The sequence below is a fragment of the Stegostoma tigrinum genome, chromosome 7 (genome assembly GCF_030684315.1).
Source record: "Stegostoma tigrinum isolate sSteTig4 chromosome 7, sSteTig4.hap1, whole genome shotgun sequence".
Lineage (NCBI taxonomy): Eukaryota > Metazoa > Chordata > Chondrichthyes > Orectolobiformes > Stegostomatidae > Stegostoma > Stegostoma tigrinum.
The window spans coordinates 12,903,305-12,920,367 of NC_081360.1; the positions used below are offsets into that span (position 1 = coordinate 12,903,305).

At 40.9% G+C, this 17,063-nt stretch overlaps 2 protein-coding genes across 7 annotated transcripts in view; one reads left to right on the plus strand and one right to left on the minus strand.

Moving 5' to 3' along the window:
• Positions 1-2,604: 2,604 nt before the first annotated feature.
• eef1b2 (eukaryotic translation elongation factor 1 beta 2) lies at positions 2,605-13,290 on the minus strand. Of its 2 annotated transcripts, XM_048533655.2 has the most exons (7): positions 13,092-13,289; positions 12,231-12,353; positions 9,974-10,103; positions 9,219-9,285; positions 8,569-8,694; positions 8,079-8,146; positions 2,605-2,744 (listed from the first exon to the last, which is right to left on the minus strand). In XM_048533655.2, exons 1-7 carry the CDS (start codon positions 13,169-13,171, stop codon positions 2,658-2,660), a joined length of 681 nt encoding a protein of 226 aa, XP_048389612.1. In that variant the 5' UTR covers positions 13,172-13,289; the 3' UTR covers positions 2,605-2,657. The 2 variants fall into 2 exon arrangements, with proteins under 2 accessions (XP_048389612.1, XP_048389613.1); XM_048533656.2 differs by lacking the exon at positions 12,231-12,353 and having other exon boundaries at positions 13,092-13,290.
• Positions 13,291-13,549: 259 nt separating this feature from the next.
• Positions 13,550-17,063, plus strand: part of ndufs1 (NADH:ubiquinone oxidoreductase core subunit S1) — a 33,710-nt gene continuing 30,196 nt past the window's right edge. Inside the window, exons 1-2 of one of the 5 annotated variants that reach the window (XM_048533651.2) lie at positions 13,550-13,817; positions 16,462-16,552. In XM_048533651.2, coding sequence (XP_048389608.1) covers positions 16,471-16,552 — 82 coding nt within the window. In that variant the 5' untranslated portion in view covers positions 13,550-13,817; positions 16,462-16,470. The other 4 variants (XM_048533652.2, XM_048533653.2, XM_048533654.2 and 1 more) reach the window with 4 other exon arrangements.

The window sequence follows — 17,063 nt, forward strand, 5'->3', positions numbered from 1 at the left end:
CTTTATATACAGAGAAACAGAGTACAAGGATGCAGAAGTTCTACAAAACTTTACATAGAACTTACTCGGGAGCAAAACTTGTATTAGCCTTGGAGAAAGTACAAACACATGGTGTCATTCTTAGAAGTCTGACTTCAGGGGTTAAAGTATGAAGAGGTTATATAGATTAGGCCTGGTTCTTGAATTTTACAAGGTTAAGAGGTGATCTGATCAACAAAGATATTAATTAGAAAGAACTGTAGATAAAGAAGCCATTTTTATTGATTGGGGATTCTAGGACTAGGGGGCACAGTCCGAGTATGAGAGGCATACATTGAGAAGCACTTCTACATATGTCCTCAAGGAATACCTGGAACTCTTCGACAAACAGCAGGAGATGCGGGATCAGACTACTTTTTAAAATAAGATAATAGTTCAGCTTAAGAAAAAGACATCTGGACTATAGGCAAGTGTCTGGAGTTAAGCCAAAGATCAGCCATGATTGCAGTCAATAGTGGAACAGGCATGGGGTCTAAATGGCCTACTCCTGTTCCCATGCTCTGCACATTCTATGTTAAATATGTTCAGCAAAAGGGTCAATATTGCCACAAGTCAGAATTGAACTACCAAAATGTGCTACTATTTTGTAAGTTCTTTTGGCCAGTTCTAGCCTGCTCACAAATGGACTAAAAAAGCTAAATTTGTTCAGTGTGAAGTTTTCAAATGCTGTTGACAAGCAAGTGTTCAAATGTCTAGTAATTGACAGTCAGATTGCTGTTAAAATACCAGTTCATTCCTTTGAATAAAGCAATAAAAGCTCATCTTACAGCATTTCTCAGATGGATTGAGAACAAAAAGAGCAAGTTTCCACCATGCCATTGATCAGAGAGAGTAAGGACTGCAGATGCTGGAAGCAAGATTAAACAAATGTGGAGCTGGAAAAGCACTACAGCATCTCAAGTCCCCTTTCAAATCTGTAATCTCTACATCAAGATCAGCAAATGATTCATGGGAACACCACTGGCAGGACATGCTCCAAGCCACACATTATCTTAACTATACAGTCTTCCTCCACAGTTGCTGACAAAAATAGTGGAACTCACCCACTCCTCTCCCAAAGCACTATGGGTCTACTGGCAAAATGCAGCAGTTCAAGGTTGAAACTCAAACACCTTCAAGTCAACTTAGGATGGGCAAAGAAACCAAACCAGCAGTGCTCAGTCATTAAACCAGTCAAAAACCCTGCAAATGCTACATCAGCATTTCGTGCTTTCAAGCAAAAAATTCAATACTTTACCTCAATTTACAATGCTTTTTTTTCATTTACAGCTGACTATAAAAGCCAGGTCACAAGAAAATCCAAACTAGAATTTTGACTTTCCAGAACCATGAGATTTTAATCCATGAGGTGTATGAACTAACAGGCATTAACTGGAACATGTTCTTCAATTTGTTGCTTTTTAGCATATCATTTTATCACAGTGCAACAGGACCTTGATCAGATGGGTTGATAGGCAGAGGAGAGGCAGATAGAACCTTGCAACACCTCACGTTATCTAAATTAAACTAAGGCAAACCAGGACAAGACAATAGTGGGAGCCTAGGGTGTGTTGCCAAACAAGGACCTAGGGTGAAGGTGCATTGTTTGTCTACCTACAACTCCACTTTGAACATAGTGGCGAAGGTGGCATTTAGCACCGATATTGGTCAGTGCATTGAGTTGGAATGTCATGTTGCAGTTGTACAGGATATTAAAGGCATTTAGTGTGGCCAATTCTGGTCTTCTAACAGGATATTTTTAAACTTGATGGTGCAGATTTACAAGGATGCTGCCAAGAGGGTTTAAGTTATTGAGAGGGGCTGAATAGGCTAGGGCACTCCCCCTGCCCTGGAGTCAGAGGCAGAGGTGACCTGAGGGAGGGTTGGGAGGACATTAGGGGCATGGATAATGCAAAGGCCAAGGTTATTTCCCCAGGGCAGGGGGTCCAAAACGAGACAAAGACATTTTTTTTTTAAAACAGTCCTGAAGGACAACCTTTAAGAAGGGTGGAGAATGTATGAAACAAGCTGCCAGAGGAAGTGATACAGTGGATACAATTACAATGTTTAATATGCATCTGGACAGGGACATGAATAGGAAGGATTGAGGGATATATTCCAAATGCAACTAGACCAGATTGGCACAAAAAAAGTTGAACTGAAGGGTCTGTTTCCATGCTTTATGATTTACTCCAAATACAAAATGCAATTTACATTCATAGAAAGCTTGCCTTTAATACTGCAGGAAAACAAAACAAAGTCAATAGTTGAAGTCTTTGAACTGGCAGCGTTTTTAAACAATTGCTGATTGATCAAGTTAAACAGGATTATGCTTGCACTGAAAATTCTGTAAGCAAAGGCAAAGAAAAAAATGCAATTCCACATGACCTAGTTAACCAAATTCTAACCAATGTCAACATCATGCAAATTCTGCATGGTCAACTGAGGTTCATGTGTAAGCAACTTTATACTTTTTGCTGTCAATTTCAGGAAGACCATTCAGTTCAAAATCCTCGATGGCAGACTGGTGATCTCTGCTTCCTTGTTCTTCTGAAGTGCCACAAAACCCACAATAAGACAAAGGACCAGGTTTAGTTCTGGACATGCCAGTTTTTATTAAGTGTTCATTTGTTGTCATTCTACACTTTGTTGAAGGCTGCAACATCAACAGATTGAACATAATCTTCAAATGCAACAATAGCTTCTTCCAGCATATCTGTTCCCACCTGAAAAGAAATACTCAATTAGATTATTCTAAGCAATACACAATTGGCAGATAAAGGTTAAATCCAAAGAGGTTCTACAAGTACATTAAGATGAAGAGAGCAACTAGAGAGAATAGGGCCACTTTTTAAAAAAAAAATCAGAGGTCACCTATGTATTGAACCCAAGGAGACGAGACAGATACTAAATTTAGTATTCCATATCAGTATTTACTTGAACAAAAGCTGGAGAACCCAGGGGAATAAATTTGTTTTCAAAACGATTCAGATTACTGAAGAGCAAGTGCTGGAGTCCTTAAGGAAAAAAAAAAGGTGAATAAAGCTTTGGGACCTGATTAAGTGTACTCCAGGACATTGTGCAAAGTTAGGGAAGAAATTACAGGGCCCCTAACTACAGGTGAAGTGCCAGAGGATTGGAGGGTTGCGAATGTTATGCCTTTAAGAAAGGCTTCAATGAGAAACCTAGAAGTATAGAATGGAGTCTGATACCAGTGACAAGTAAGTTGGTTGCAATTCTCAAAGACAGGATTTATGTACACTGATGTCAGGATTGATTAGGTGTAGTCAGTCTGGTCAGGCAAGAGAAAACATGTTGACCAAACTTAGCTGAATTCTAAGTAACTAAGATTCAGGGCAGAGCAGTAGACATTTACATTGACTTTAGTAATGCATTTGACAAGGTGGTAGATTAATGAAGTCAGATCACATGGGATTCAGGGTCAGGTTGCCAATTGGGCACAACTGGCTTGCCCAGAGACAGAGTGGAGGAGGATTATTTTTCAGACTAGTAAACTGTGACCAGTGATGTTCTGCAGGAATCTGTATTGGATCCACTTGTCTCATTTAGATATACACTTGTAGGAGAATAATCAGAGACTTGGTTAAGTTTGCAGATGGCACCAAAATTAGTGGTATAGAGGACAGAAGTTGATTGAAGATTACAAAGAGATATTTATCAACATGGTTAATGGGCTGAGGAGTGGCAGATGGAGTTTAATTTGGATAAATGCAAGGTATTGCATTTTGGCCAAACAAGGACAGGACTCTAACAATGGCAGGGCCCTGGGTATTAGACAGAGACCTAGGGGTTCAAGGATATGGTTTTCTGAAATTTGTCTCACAGGTAGGCAAGGGGTCAGGACAGTTAGCATGCTTTCCTTCATTGCTCAACTACACATTGGGTGTAGGAGTTGGGACATCATGTTGAGATTGAGGCATCACCAATGTCCTGTACAGTGTGCACAGTTATGGGTACCCTGTTAAGGGATGGACATGAAATTGGAAGGGGTTTGAAAAAAAACAGCAACAACAACACACCAGAATGTTGCCAGGAAGAGGGAACATTTCCATTGGAGCATGAAGGCTGAAGGGCAACCTTAGATTTATTATAGGAATATAAATCAAAAAAGGTCAATGACATGTGTCCTTTACTTAAGGTGGTTTTCAAGACAGGGGGCATATTTTTAAGGAGGGAGGAGAAAAAGATGTAAGACATGACAAGTTTTCTTTTAAAAAAAGAGCAGTAGTCCGCGAGGAACAAACTTCTAAAGGCAGTGGAGGATGTGGGAACAGTTACATTCAAACAAGTCCATGAATAGCAAAGGTTCAGAGGGTATATGCCAAGTGCATGCAGGTGGGATCAGTTTAGTTTGGTCAACATGGACTAGCTGAACCAAAAGGGTATGTTTTCATTGGCTCTGAGTCCATAAGTTCAAAATTATGTATAAAGTGCTAATGTACTTTACAAAATTGCATTTGGGATTTAAAACAATAAACAGGAAGTAGATTCAAGCAAACAACTTGCTTCAATTAATTCAACTTAATTTAAATTGGAAGCATAAAGCTTCCACAAACTCATGCTCAGAACCACAGAGACCATTATGTTTCAAATAGCAGGTATGTGCAACCAGAACATAAAAATTTCAGTTTTGAACATGTTCTCACCTTCAACTCCCCAGATCATCAATTCCCCTTAGCTGATGGACATGGGAAAACCAAATCATTCCAATTCCAGAACAGGTACATGTAAATAACACTGACAGTCAGTGTTTGGAGGAAATCCGAAAGGGGTAGGATGAGTACGTCAAGGACAAGAGGACAAGCAAGAAGGGACCATATGAGAGCAAGAAGCAAATCTGTGGAGCCAGAGACCATGTAACTACTACTCCTCCAAGGTAAAGACCGATGAAGAGGAAGTACAGAATTCAGGTTCTTGATGGGTTTAACCTTGGGAGTGAAGTGAAATTCTTTAATTTGAAAGCTTAACATGGACGAGTATCCAGGCGCAGGGTGAGTTCTATTCCAAGCTGTGCAAAATAAGGAAGTCGTAATTGGTCTGACCTAGTTTTTAAGATCATCTCTGGCTACAGTGAAGGTACCAGAGGACTGGAGGATAACTAGTGGGGCTCCACTTTGAGAAGAGGTAGAGATAAAGGCAATTACAAACCAGCAAGTCTCCATTGTAGGGAAACTAAGTGAGAAAATTTTGAAGCAGAGAATTAAATCTCTACTTGGAGAGACAAAGATTCAGACAGGCAAGTTTGATTTAATTGAGATGATCGGTGGTATGCATGAAGGTAGTGCAGTTGACATCAAAGCCTCCGAGAATCTCCAAAGTAGGAGACTAGAGTTCACACCATACGAGATCCAGGGTAACAGTTAGCTTAGTGGTAGGAGATCGATTGGTTTGAGTGTGGCGGCCAGAGTATGGTGGGGTAGCACAAGGGTCAGTGCAGGATCCCTTCTTGTTGATGTAGATACAATCAAGAAAAAAATGGGAGGAATAAATCTTAGGTTAGCAGATAAAGTTTGGCTAAGTGGTCAACAATGGAGGGGTGGTGCCTTAGGTTACAGAAGGATAAAATAGCTTGGTCAGATCAGCAGATTGAATTTAATCTTGGAGTGCACAAGGTGATGCACTGGAATTAACAGCATACTCAATAGCATGGAGCAGTTTAGAAGCAAAGAAAGGCTGGATAATCTCACTGTTAAGAATAGAAAAGAAAGAGACCTGATACAGCATACCAGATTGAGGAGCAAGGACAAGGGGAATAGAAAGCACCTGTTCCTTCAGTCGAAGGATTGATAACAAGGGGGCAGACACACAAGGTGAATCGCAGGGGGTTTGAGGAGGATTGCGATTTTATTTCACCCAGGAGGGCGCCAGCAATCTGGAATGCACAGCCCAAAGGGGCAATTGAGGCACAAAACCTGAATATTTACTAAGCACCTGAACAAACTTGAAGGATCAAAACATTCAAGACACTGGGCAAAGTGGGACCAGTATAGACATGGACTCAAGTGCCTTTTCTGTACTGTATGGGTACAAGTCCATACAAGCTATCAAACAGGCTACAACGTGAAATCCTGCAGCATATCATTTACTCACCCACCGTAACGTTAAGTTTCACCTCAAATGTATGCACTTAGACCACAAACTACTGTTTCATCTTGTTTGCCTAAGCAAACACCAAATTCTGCACAAGCAAATCTCTGCAGTTGCAACAGAAATTTACAAAATACAACCACAAAATTCAGCCAATGAAGTCAATTTCAACATTCAGGCCTGATAGTCAAACAATTTTTACTGAAAGCAATGAAAGTTTAAGGGAAAATATAACACTGCTAATGTTACTTTATCCAAACAGATCAGGGATTTGTACTTGCCACCTCAGTTCAGCTGTACAGGAGGTTCTGCTATAACGTGTTCTGACAACACAAATTGACTGTAATGCAACTGACAAATAGGGGAATGCTATTTCTTCAACACAAACTTGTGTTGGCTATAGCAATTCCATCAATTGGGCATCTTGATGTCAAGAGTCCTTTGCTAATGGTATGTAGTGTAGACGTCATCAGGAGCTTGCTGGAAGGACACAAGCAGTTATAATAGTCAGGGGTGACACTGTCTATAGTTTACTGTCATCCACCACTCAGGCTGGCATCACGTGGCTTCTTGTGGGTCTACTGTTACTGCTGCTCTTCTCTCCTCACCCCACTTTTTGAAAAGCCCTTCAAGCAATCTCCAGGTTGGTGATAGTTGAGACATACCTTAAATTCCATTTACCACTTTGCTCCATTACCTTAACTGTAAAATTCTCATCCTTATCAAATCCTCAAGTCTTAGCTCAATTTGTAATCTCAAACAATTGAGCAATTTGCTGAAAGAAGTGTTTTTTTCAAGTCCAGCCTCTTGCACACCTGATTTTCGTTGCTCCACCACACTTTCTTTATTCACTGCAGTCCAACCCCCAAAATTTCCATTTCTTAGTAACCCTTCTGTCTTTCCAAAGATTCCTGAAACTGACTGATCATCAGCTATCCTCATCTGGCTTGGCACAGATTCTTGTTTAATATACAAGACTAACTGTTTGCATCATCCCAAAACCCCAGAAGGAGCAAACATCCTCAGTAAGGAAAGGAATACCTGATGTGCCAGCTCATTACATAAAGGGTTGTAGGAGTGTGGCAGAATTTTGAGCTCAGTCTCACAATCCATCAGATTGTTTAGAGACTCTCATGCGAGTCTTGGATAAGGACATGGAGGATTGTAAAATGCAGGATATACAAGGTAGATTGATCTTACTAGGATAATAGGGCAACACAACATTGTGGTCCAAAGAGCCTGTACTATGTTGTAATGTTCTATGTTCAATGATTTCAAACAGCTGTTAAGAACCGAGTTGGACCAACCTGTCCAAACAGCTGTTGACAACAGTACTATCCTTTGTTACCTTTTTTGGTGGTCCGTCCACCCTGCCACCGCCCCACACACATCATTCCTCCCCCCACCTTTCCCACTGGCTCGATTTTATATGACATGAAGTTGCACTGGAATGTAACTATCTAATTAAAGCAGAATCCCCTGTAAAAAGGACATTAAGAGTGAATTAGTGAATAAGTATCAAATCGCTGAAGCTGGCAATGACCAGCCAAAATCAAATTTGCAGAAGCTCACTTGCTTAATAGGTCAGCCATCTACCTTCATTAATCAGGTTCAATATTCTGTAGGAGTCAGCATAACACTTAATTCTTTGCGACACAATAAGTGAGCATTTAACACAAGTCAAAGTGAGAGGACAGCTCAAAAGTACTCTGACCTCAGCAGTTCTGGCTACTTGAAGCAGACTAAGTGATAAGCTTGCCAATCTTTTCTGAATGATCAATTTAAACTTACAAAGCTCTTCCTCAATAATTCAATGAAGTATAATAGGAAGCTTTAAAAAAATCCATTCAAATATATTGTTTTTGTTTTATAAAAGTACACAGGCTTTTCAGCAGCCAATTGCAGATGCTTAAATTGAGATTTGTTTGCTCAATAGTTGGAAACATGCTTACCTTGTCATCTTCAACTACACACTGAATCTGTAGCTTTTTGATGCCATAACCCACAGGAACCAGTTTGGCTAGAATGGAAAAGTAGTTATTAGAGAATTTAAAAAGCTACCATCCTTCCTAGTTTCAGATTTAGGAAGGACAAAGAAACAACCCTCAAAAGCAGAAGTCTTTATGCCATAACAATATGCCAAGATACAAAAATGTCACTATTACACTTTTACTGAGAACTTTACCCAAGATGGCCAAATGAAATTTGGCATATTACTCATGTACATAACAGCAGTTTGCGATCAGAATGATAGACGCTGCTTCCTGATGCTATACCAAGCCAACAATCCATTTGTCTACTTAGTAATTCTGCAGTTTTCCAAAACTGGAAAAATATCCGCAAAGTGACTTGGGTTGGCCTCAAGACCTGAACTTATCACTATCTAGGTCATTACAGAATATTGCAAGCAGTCTGGCCATTATGTAAAGTAATAATACTCACAGGCACCCCAAAGTAAGCCGTCCATAGTCACTGAACGGACACACTCTTCCATTTTGATCATGTCAGTTTCATCATCCCATGGCTTCACATCCAACAAAATAGATGATTTAGCAATAAGTGCTGGCTCTAAAAAAAACCGACAAGATCATGTCATGAGTGTGATCATTTATTAGAACATCAGCCTGCAATTACATGCAGTTATACAAAGGACTTGCCATACCACTGTATACCTCAGTGTTCCAGTTCTCCACAAACTCCTTACCTACAAAGCTGGAATCCTCTGAGTGGGTAATTTCTCAATAAAAAACACTGGTTTTGTCAGATTCAATTAATTCACATCACTGATTCAGTCGAAAGATGGTGAATTGAAATCATCATTAAAACCACTGCATTTCACAGCATTCATTTACTTAATGCTGATTCCTTGCAACTGCATTACAGAACATGATACATTAGGAATGAAACAAACTGAAGAACTGGTGTTGTTGTTCATCTATTATAGTATTTGCACAGCTGAACGTCTCCACATTCAACACACTTGACCCATAATAGGACATATCATACTAGGTTAAGGAGAATTTTAAACAAGTTGATAAAACATTAAGCACTCTTTACTAGAGATCACTAAACTTTGAAGTGACACTACATACTTTTGGACTTCTTAGCTTCATATTGGGCTAGACGTTCTTCTTTAAGCCTTTTAGCCTCTGCACTTTCCTGCAAGAAATAGATACAAGAAACTGTCAACTACACTTGTGGAACAATGTAGTAAAATATAGTTCTGACACTGCTTTCTCCTTACAGATGCTGACTTTTTGCCAGCAATTTGTTTCAGATCTCCAGCATCTGCAATTTTAATCAGATACAGTAGGGTATTCATTGGAGAAAGCATAACCACAAAATCAGCCAAAGGATGACAAATGTAAAATCAAAAACAAGCGCCAGATGCTTGGAAATCATAAACAAACCAAGCCATTCTAAATTCAGTAACCTCCGATTTGGAACCAAATCAGTTTCTCAGGCTGCCAGCAACCCCAATTTTATAGATAAATCTTTTTCAGCTGGTCACAATTGGATACTCCACAATCCTAGAGACAGAACAAACTTGGCTTCATTGTCTCAGCCACTAGTTTTTGAACAAATTCTGCAAATTTACAACAGTTATAAGCTGCTTTTGAAGTTAGTACAGTTACAGATACTTGGTGCCTCCACCATGCAGGAGGAGGTGTTTGAGGGCAAGTAATGTATCAAAGCTGAAGTCTTTCAAATTTGTATTTTTGAATTCAAGCATACTTGAAAACAGTTACCAAAGTTTTCACGAGACTACAGAAAAAACATCCTTCAACTTTATCTCAATTCAGGCCAGGAGGGTTTAAGCAAGTACAAAGAGCTTCACTGAACCTACCTCTTCATCATCAGATCCAAAGAGATCAATGTCATTGTCGTCATCATTGTCATCCACAGCTTTTGCTGTTGTTGTATCTGCTACATTTTGTGGACCATATTTACTAAGGGGCTGCTTAACACCTGGAAGGCTAAGAATGGCTTAGAGTCAGAAATGCAAATAGGCAAGCAAACATCAGTATTTAGAACTTCAGAAGTAGTGACAGGATTTCCCACTTCTGCAGCCCAGCAAATTAATGCTGAAACACAAACAGTACAAATCTTGAAATTTCATTTGATACAAAATCTGCTCTATTACAACCCCCATGATCTTGTCTTATCTACAAGACACTGTTGGTTTTGGAGTTGCAACCATTCTACCTCAAGTTAAAATTTCAATGAAGCCTTTAGAAATGAAGCTACTTTCCAGGTCAAGGGATTGCTGCTAATTTTGGAAACTTTCTGGAATCTTTCTGGAATTGGAATTCTCCAACTGGAAAATGAAATTGGCATCTAACTCAAGCCTGCACTATAAATCAAGACATTTGGAAAACAATTAAATAGAAATAATCACTACACAAAAAAAAGCATAAATCCACAGATTTTATATACAGCTCTGATGCAATGACTAGGCCATTAAAATCACTGGTTTGTGGCCTCAAAAGTTATGCTCTTCAAAGAGATAGAGTCGAGGGTGGCCTACAGAGATCCAAAGTTTACACCATGGATCTAGATCAACAACTCGTGTATATTATGTAACACCTGCTGTCACTGCGTGTGGAAGGTCAAGATGATACAGCTCATCTACTGATGGATCTCAATGGCAGTTGCCATGGCATGGGAACTATAAACCACAAGTCTCTGTTTCAGAGATGCAATATTTGACTAAAAACAGATCGAAGTTAATTTAAGAGATGGTAGGAACTGCAGATGCGGGAGAATCTGATTTAACAAGGTGTAGAGCCAGGTGAACACAGCAGGCCAAGCAGCAGAGGAGCAGCTTTCCAGCTCTACACCGCTTTATCAAAGTTAATTCAAGTTCACTTTTTGTCAAATGACTTGCAAGACTGGTATAGACTACACAATGAAACTGCAATCATCCACACAATGCAGGTCATCCATGATGACAGCAATCAGTTTAATTTAGACACAAAAGCAGCCACATTGCATTTGATAATCAGTAATGCAGGTTTTTCCTTGAAGTGATCGACCAATGAAGTGTAAACACATTAGTATCAGTCTTTTGGGGGTACAGCTTGAAGTTGTCCCAAGATAAACTCAAGGGAAACTTTGGTCATTGAGTTTTGAAGTAGACAGGGTCAGAACAGGAGAAAGCAGAGAGCACAACCACTGATTTGGAGGCAGATCTAACCATAGTCAGGGTGGAAGAAATGAGTGGCCTAAGGATGTGGAGAGAGTCTGGACGCATGAAGAAATTAAGGCTGTTGGGCGACTGATCAACTTAGGTGAGCAACCAGATGATGAGAAATAAAAACATGAAAAATGAAATAAAGATCGTAGATACTGGAAATTTTAAACAAAAAGAAACTGCTGGGGAAAGTCAGATCTGGCAGCATCTGTAGAAAAAGCATAGAGCCTGGGGATTGTTCTGCACGTGCATCTCGGAACGGATTTCTTTCTGCAGATGCTGCCACACTTGTAGTGTTTTGCCAACTGTTCATTATTTTAAATGGCATCTTCTTTGGCAGGCATCAAGACATCAACGGCAACAAATGTGCTAAGAGGGGGGTCCTGTTTGCATACCGAACGTTTCGATCGTCAGCAAGCCCCATCTTCAAAATGAGACAGAGGCTAGCTGAATGTTCTTTGAAAGAGCCAGCACAAGCTTAGACCAAAAGAGCTCAAAATGATACATTATATGGCTTACAACAATTCAGTAGGTATGTTTGACTAATGAGATGATTAACTCAAGCAAATCATTCTCAGCTTGAAAGTGAACAGTTATCACAAGGTCATGTGAATTGTCAGTTAGAATGGACATTTCAAGTCCACAAGATGTTTAACAGACCTCATAACAGGAACATTCACCTCCGTGCAGATCAAAGGAAATGACACCCTCAACAGCCAGCCTGCATGAATGACCAAATATACTACTGCACAACTTGAACAGCATTCCCCTGGATGATCTAACAGACATCAAAAAGGTCAAGTTATTAACCACACTGCAGCTGTTTTATCTTCCCAATAGTTACACAGGCTGTAACCATAAATAGTGGGACTCAGTAGGTGTCAAACAGCTCATATCAAACATAACATACCAAGCCTTGGTGCTTTCATAGGATTGGATATGGTTGTACCAGCGAAGTGCATGGTGGAAGTCAGCTGATGGTGGAGCATCAAGAGCTTCAAACACAGCTATATCAGCTTGTGACGGAACATACCTATAACAAATTAGGAATTACTTTACAAAATCAAACAACATTGCCCCACAGACACACACAACTACTACTGCAAACAAAGTGAACCATCATGTCGAAGAGCTGAACTTAAAAGAAAACAAGAGAGATAAATAAAACAAAACCTCATCTCGGGTGTTTGGAGAAATAGGGAATGGACAGCTGGGATGGGATTTGGGAGGAAAAAAAGTAGGAGACAGTCCAAGGGTGTTAGGAAGTGTCCTAGGGCAGGGGAAGACAGTAAGCAAGAGCGGTATATTTTGGGAGGGTATAGAAATCGAAAAGTCAGATGGGGGCATGACAGCCCATAGCATTGAGATAAAATGGGGAGGGTGAAAGAGAAGCAAGAAGAAATTTACCCAGAAAAGATGCCAATACAGCAGCGGGTAGACGAAGGGAAAGGGTAATGGAGGGCGGAGAATCGGGTGAAGAAAAACACGCCTGAGGATTGGGGCAGGGAAGAGCAAAAAAAAGGGGTGGGGGCGCGACGGAAGAAGGGCAACGGCTAAGACACGATCAGAAGTAACTTTCAGCTGTAACGCGTCCCAAGGAAGCGTGCCGAGGGCGTGAAGGGTCGACGTGGTGAACAGTCCGAATCGGGTCGCCTACTAGCCTAGATCCTTATCCAGCTGGCGGCGTGAGGGCCTCAGGCCGGCATGTGCCAACATCAGCCCCCTCCCCCTCCAACCGATCCCGTCCATCCTCAAGAGCGGCCTTACCCACCCCTCGATGTAGCTCCGGTCCGCCAGGTAGTCGTTCAGCACCTGGAGGCCGGAGGGAGATTTGAGATCGCCGAATCCCATGTCCAAGAGAGAGGTAGAGAATAGTGGGGTGGTAGGTGACGGGCAGGCCGGTGGACTTTGCAGCTCCTAAACTCCGATTGCTTCGCCACCGCGAGCGGCAGCCGTTACAAAAAGGGCGACCGACCACGCGCGCCGCCTTTATATCCTCGCCGGAAAGAGGGTCGGGGGGGCGGAGCCTAAAAAAAACAAGAAAATAATCCAAAACAAACACGACCACCCTCCCGCAACCGAACACATTTTTGAAATTAAAGTTAAGCTGCGACGGGCTCGCCTCGGGAAAGTTCACGTCGACTTTTGGGAGGGGGAGGGTGGAGACGGAAATAGCCGAAGCCTGTGTTTTTTAAAAGGAAACCCACCCCACGCAACCAACACCCGATTTTATTTACGCGTTTCCTTACGGTTATAAAGCTGAGTTGCGGCAGGAGGAGAGGAAGGGGAATGTTAAATCGGGAACGTTGTGATTTTGCGGGTTTTTTTCCGACGACGCCCGTCTTTCCGGAGATTGCCGAGTGGTGGTCGGATGGAGCCGAGTCCGAGCCGCCATTGCACCGCTGTTCTGGTTGGGGAGGCTAAATAGCGAAACGAGTGTTGCTGGTGGCAGAGAGCAACGTCTGATATTGGCTACTCTTGTCTGTGATTAACTGAGGTAGTTGGTGTGCTCGGTGGAATAATTTCGCGACCCTGTTCTGGTGTCTGTCGGTTGCAGACCCAGGTTTGTGGGCTTTGCCCTTGAGCAGAATCTTTGAGTTTTGCCTGAGAGGTTTGTGAACCGTCTGACTCTCCTCTCTGCGTGTGAGTGTTGGTCAGGTTGAACTGACAGTTTTAATGCGACGCTGTTTGTAAACACAGTCTTTCTTTCCCCAACACTTCCACCCGTCCTTTTTTTAAAAAAAATATGATTTAACCTACCTTGTTCTCTTATTTCCCCGTCAGTAGCTAATGATTTCATTCTGCATTGTGTTGAAATCAAGGTGTGTAGACTGAGCTATGATTTCCAGTATTTTTTTTTTGTTTTCTGTACCGATTCCAGCATCTACAGTAGTTTGCGGCTGAACACACTGAGACTAATTGGCTGTAGGACTGTTGAAGAGTCACTGGACCCGAAACATTAACTTTTTTTCTCACAGATGCTGCCAGACCTGCTGAACTTTTCCAGCAACTTCTGTTTTTGTTCGAAACGTTATCACTTGGTTTCCCTCCAAAGATGCTACCGTATCTGCTGAGTTTCTCCGGCAGTTTGTTTGTTTTTGTTTCTGGCTTACGTCGTGCACAGTTGTTTGTCTTTTTTGTGTGAGTAGATGCTGCCCAAAGCCATCCCACAATAACAACAGATATCCTCAGAATCTTCCTTGTCATCTCAAATGTCAGGTTGAAGCCTCCCATTCAGAACCTTGAGTGACAAATCAATCGCGTTTTTTAAAGGCTGTGATTTTTTTCTGCTGAAACCACAAGCTGTCTGCTACTGGGTAGACTTAAAAACTTCCTTCAAATATTTTGAAGAGTAACGAAATTATCCCTGTTTCTTGCTGAATGTGTTGTGTTTGCTTAACTAGCTTCACAGTGTTGTTTCTGTGACCTTGCTGTGTAAACATTTGTGGTGTTTCCTACACAAGAACAGTAACAATTTTAGGAATGTTTTCTTCAATGTTAAAACACTTTCACATGATGTGATAGATGCTATCATAAAATTTATTTTTGCTGCCATTATTCTCTGAAATGCATGGTGAATTTAATGCCTTTGGTTGATATAGCTTTTTTTTATTCGTTTGGGGATGTGGTTTTGATTAGCAAGGTTAATATTTATTGCCATCCCTATTTGTCCTTGCAAAACTGGTGGTGATCTGTTTTCTTGAACTGCTGTAGTTATTGTGTGGTTTAGGAGGAGGTTTTGGGATTTAGACCTCCATAGCACTCACCAAGGAATGGTGATTATATTTTGAATTCAGGATGGTGAGTGCTATGGGTGAAAACTTGCAGGTGGTGATGTTACATTCATCTGCTCCCTTTCCTAGAGAAGCAGCTGCCGTCATTGGTTTGGCAGGTGCTGTCGAGGCAGATTTGGTGAGTTGCTGCAGTTGGGATCGGCTCTGAAACAATATTGGTGTTTTTGTGGAGGATACCTGCAATCAACATCACTTGATTCCTTCTAAGCTACCAGTTCAATCCTTGGTGCAATATCTCACTTTTGCCTCACTGTGAAATCAGTGTTCCTTTTGTTGCCATATAAAATTGCTCTATATGGGATTGTCTTAAACTCCTGCACATCTTCACTTGTATTGTTTATTTGATCCTAAGCACCTAGTGATAAGGTTCTAAGCGCACATTTCACTAAACATCCACTTACAGGCCGTGAACTGGCTAATCACAAATGCAAGTATAGTATATCAATGACTAAAAATAGGAATTTGACTTACCTGCCATGTATATCCCGAAACGTGATTTTTGGGGCTAGAGAAACGTGACCATGTTGTGCTGAATCAATGCTAAGTTCTGCAATTTTGTAGAATCGGTAGTGAATGTTTTCAAATTGACCATTTTTCATGAAATGGTAGCTAAAGGGTGCAATCTGGCCTAACATGCTTCAGCCATCATATGTTGCTTCAGTTTAGTGCAAAACCCTGCATAAGATAACATATATTGTTAATTATAAGCTGGGCATTCTGTAATTTTGAATGCTAATATCCTCAGACTGACGCAGAATAATATTTGAGTTGTTTCAGTAGATCACCCCAGTGTTTCATCAATAATCAGTGTCCACAGATTAGAGCAAGCAGGCTTGCTATCTTTTGGTGATGTACTGAATCTTGGCATCTTCAGATCCTGATTGTTCAAGGTTTTTGTTGCTGACAGAATCAGCTTGGTGAGAGTGGCAGAAAGGTGGCTGAGAATCTTCAAATATTGCTGTTCCTTCAGTGTCACTGGGTCAAAATCCTGCAATTCTCTCCCAAATAGCACTATGGGTCTATCAGCACCAAATGAACTATAGCAGTTCAAGAAGGCAGATCATCATCACTTTCTCAAGGGTGACTATGTACAAACAATGAATGATGGCCCAACCAGTGCCATCCATGTCCCTTAAGTGAATTGAAAAAAATGCCAAGTTTCTCACAGCTCAGATTTCAACCTTGAGCAACAAAGGAAACATACTTCCACTTATGATCCTAACCTCAAAAAGGATAACTTCGATCAAGAATTCCTGAATGGGGGCTTTATATTAATTTTTCTGTTCTAGTATAGAACAGCCTGAGCAACACTTGTGACCATTAAGTGAACTCTTGCTGTTTATGCAGGTCTCAATCATGCTGCGATTACCTGTGCTTCGCAAGGCGTTAACAGGTGTTTCCCAATCTGCCAAAGATATCCTGGGAACAAAGAATAATGGTATGAAAACTACTGTGATCAACAATACAGCTGATCTTAAAAGAATTTCATGCACACATTTACAAGGGTACAATAAAATGATCACTTTTTTTGTCATGCTTGTGCTAAAAATGAATGAGAGCTAATTTCTTATTGATTTGCCCTCTGGATTTTGGCTTTTCTGACCTGACCAAGTTTATTGACAGCCCTTGTTTCCTATGAGAAGATAGCAATCAGCAGTTATAAGTACTGGGCTTGCTGGGAGCCATCAGTGAGCTTTTAGTGTCACCATATTCTATGGGTCTGCATCATGTTTAGCTGGCAAGGTCTGAATTGCATCAGTGAAATGTCTACATTTTGAAAACAATCCTTTCATGATGCCTTAATTTCAATATATGGGGAGAATGTTGATTCCTTATTTTCCTTTTTTCTGTCTCATTCTGTTGCAGTATAAGTTTAACAGCACTGAAAGCCCCACACGGTCGAATACTTCTCAACTCTTGATTATGCCCTTTTCCTGCTTCCATATTGC

What these genes read in the sequence shown, in the direction of transcription:
- eef1b2 (XM_048533655.2), bottom strand. Translation starts at nt 13,171, where the DNA reads ATGGGATTCGGCGATCTCAAATCTCCCTCCGGCCTCCAGGTGCTGAAC. An exon ending in TATGAAAGCACCAAGGCTTG is followed by an intron (nt 10,104 to 12,230) that starts GTATGTTATGTT and finishes AGCCATTCTTAG; the next exon opens with CCTTCCAGGTGTTAAGCAGC. An exon ending in TGAAGCTAAGAAGTCCAAAA is followed by an intron (nt 8,695 to 9,218) that starts GTATGTAGTGTC and finishes GGTTTTTTTTAG; the next exon opens with AGCCAGCACTTATTGCTAAA.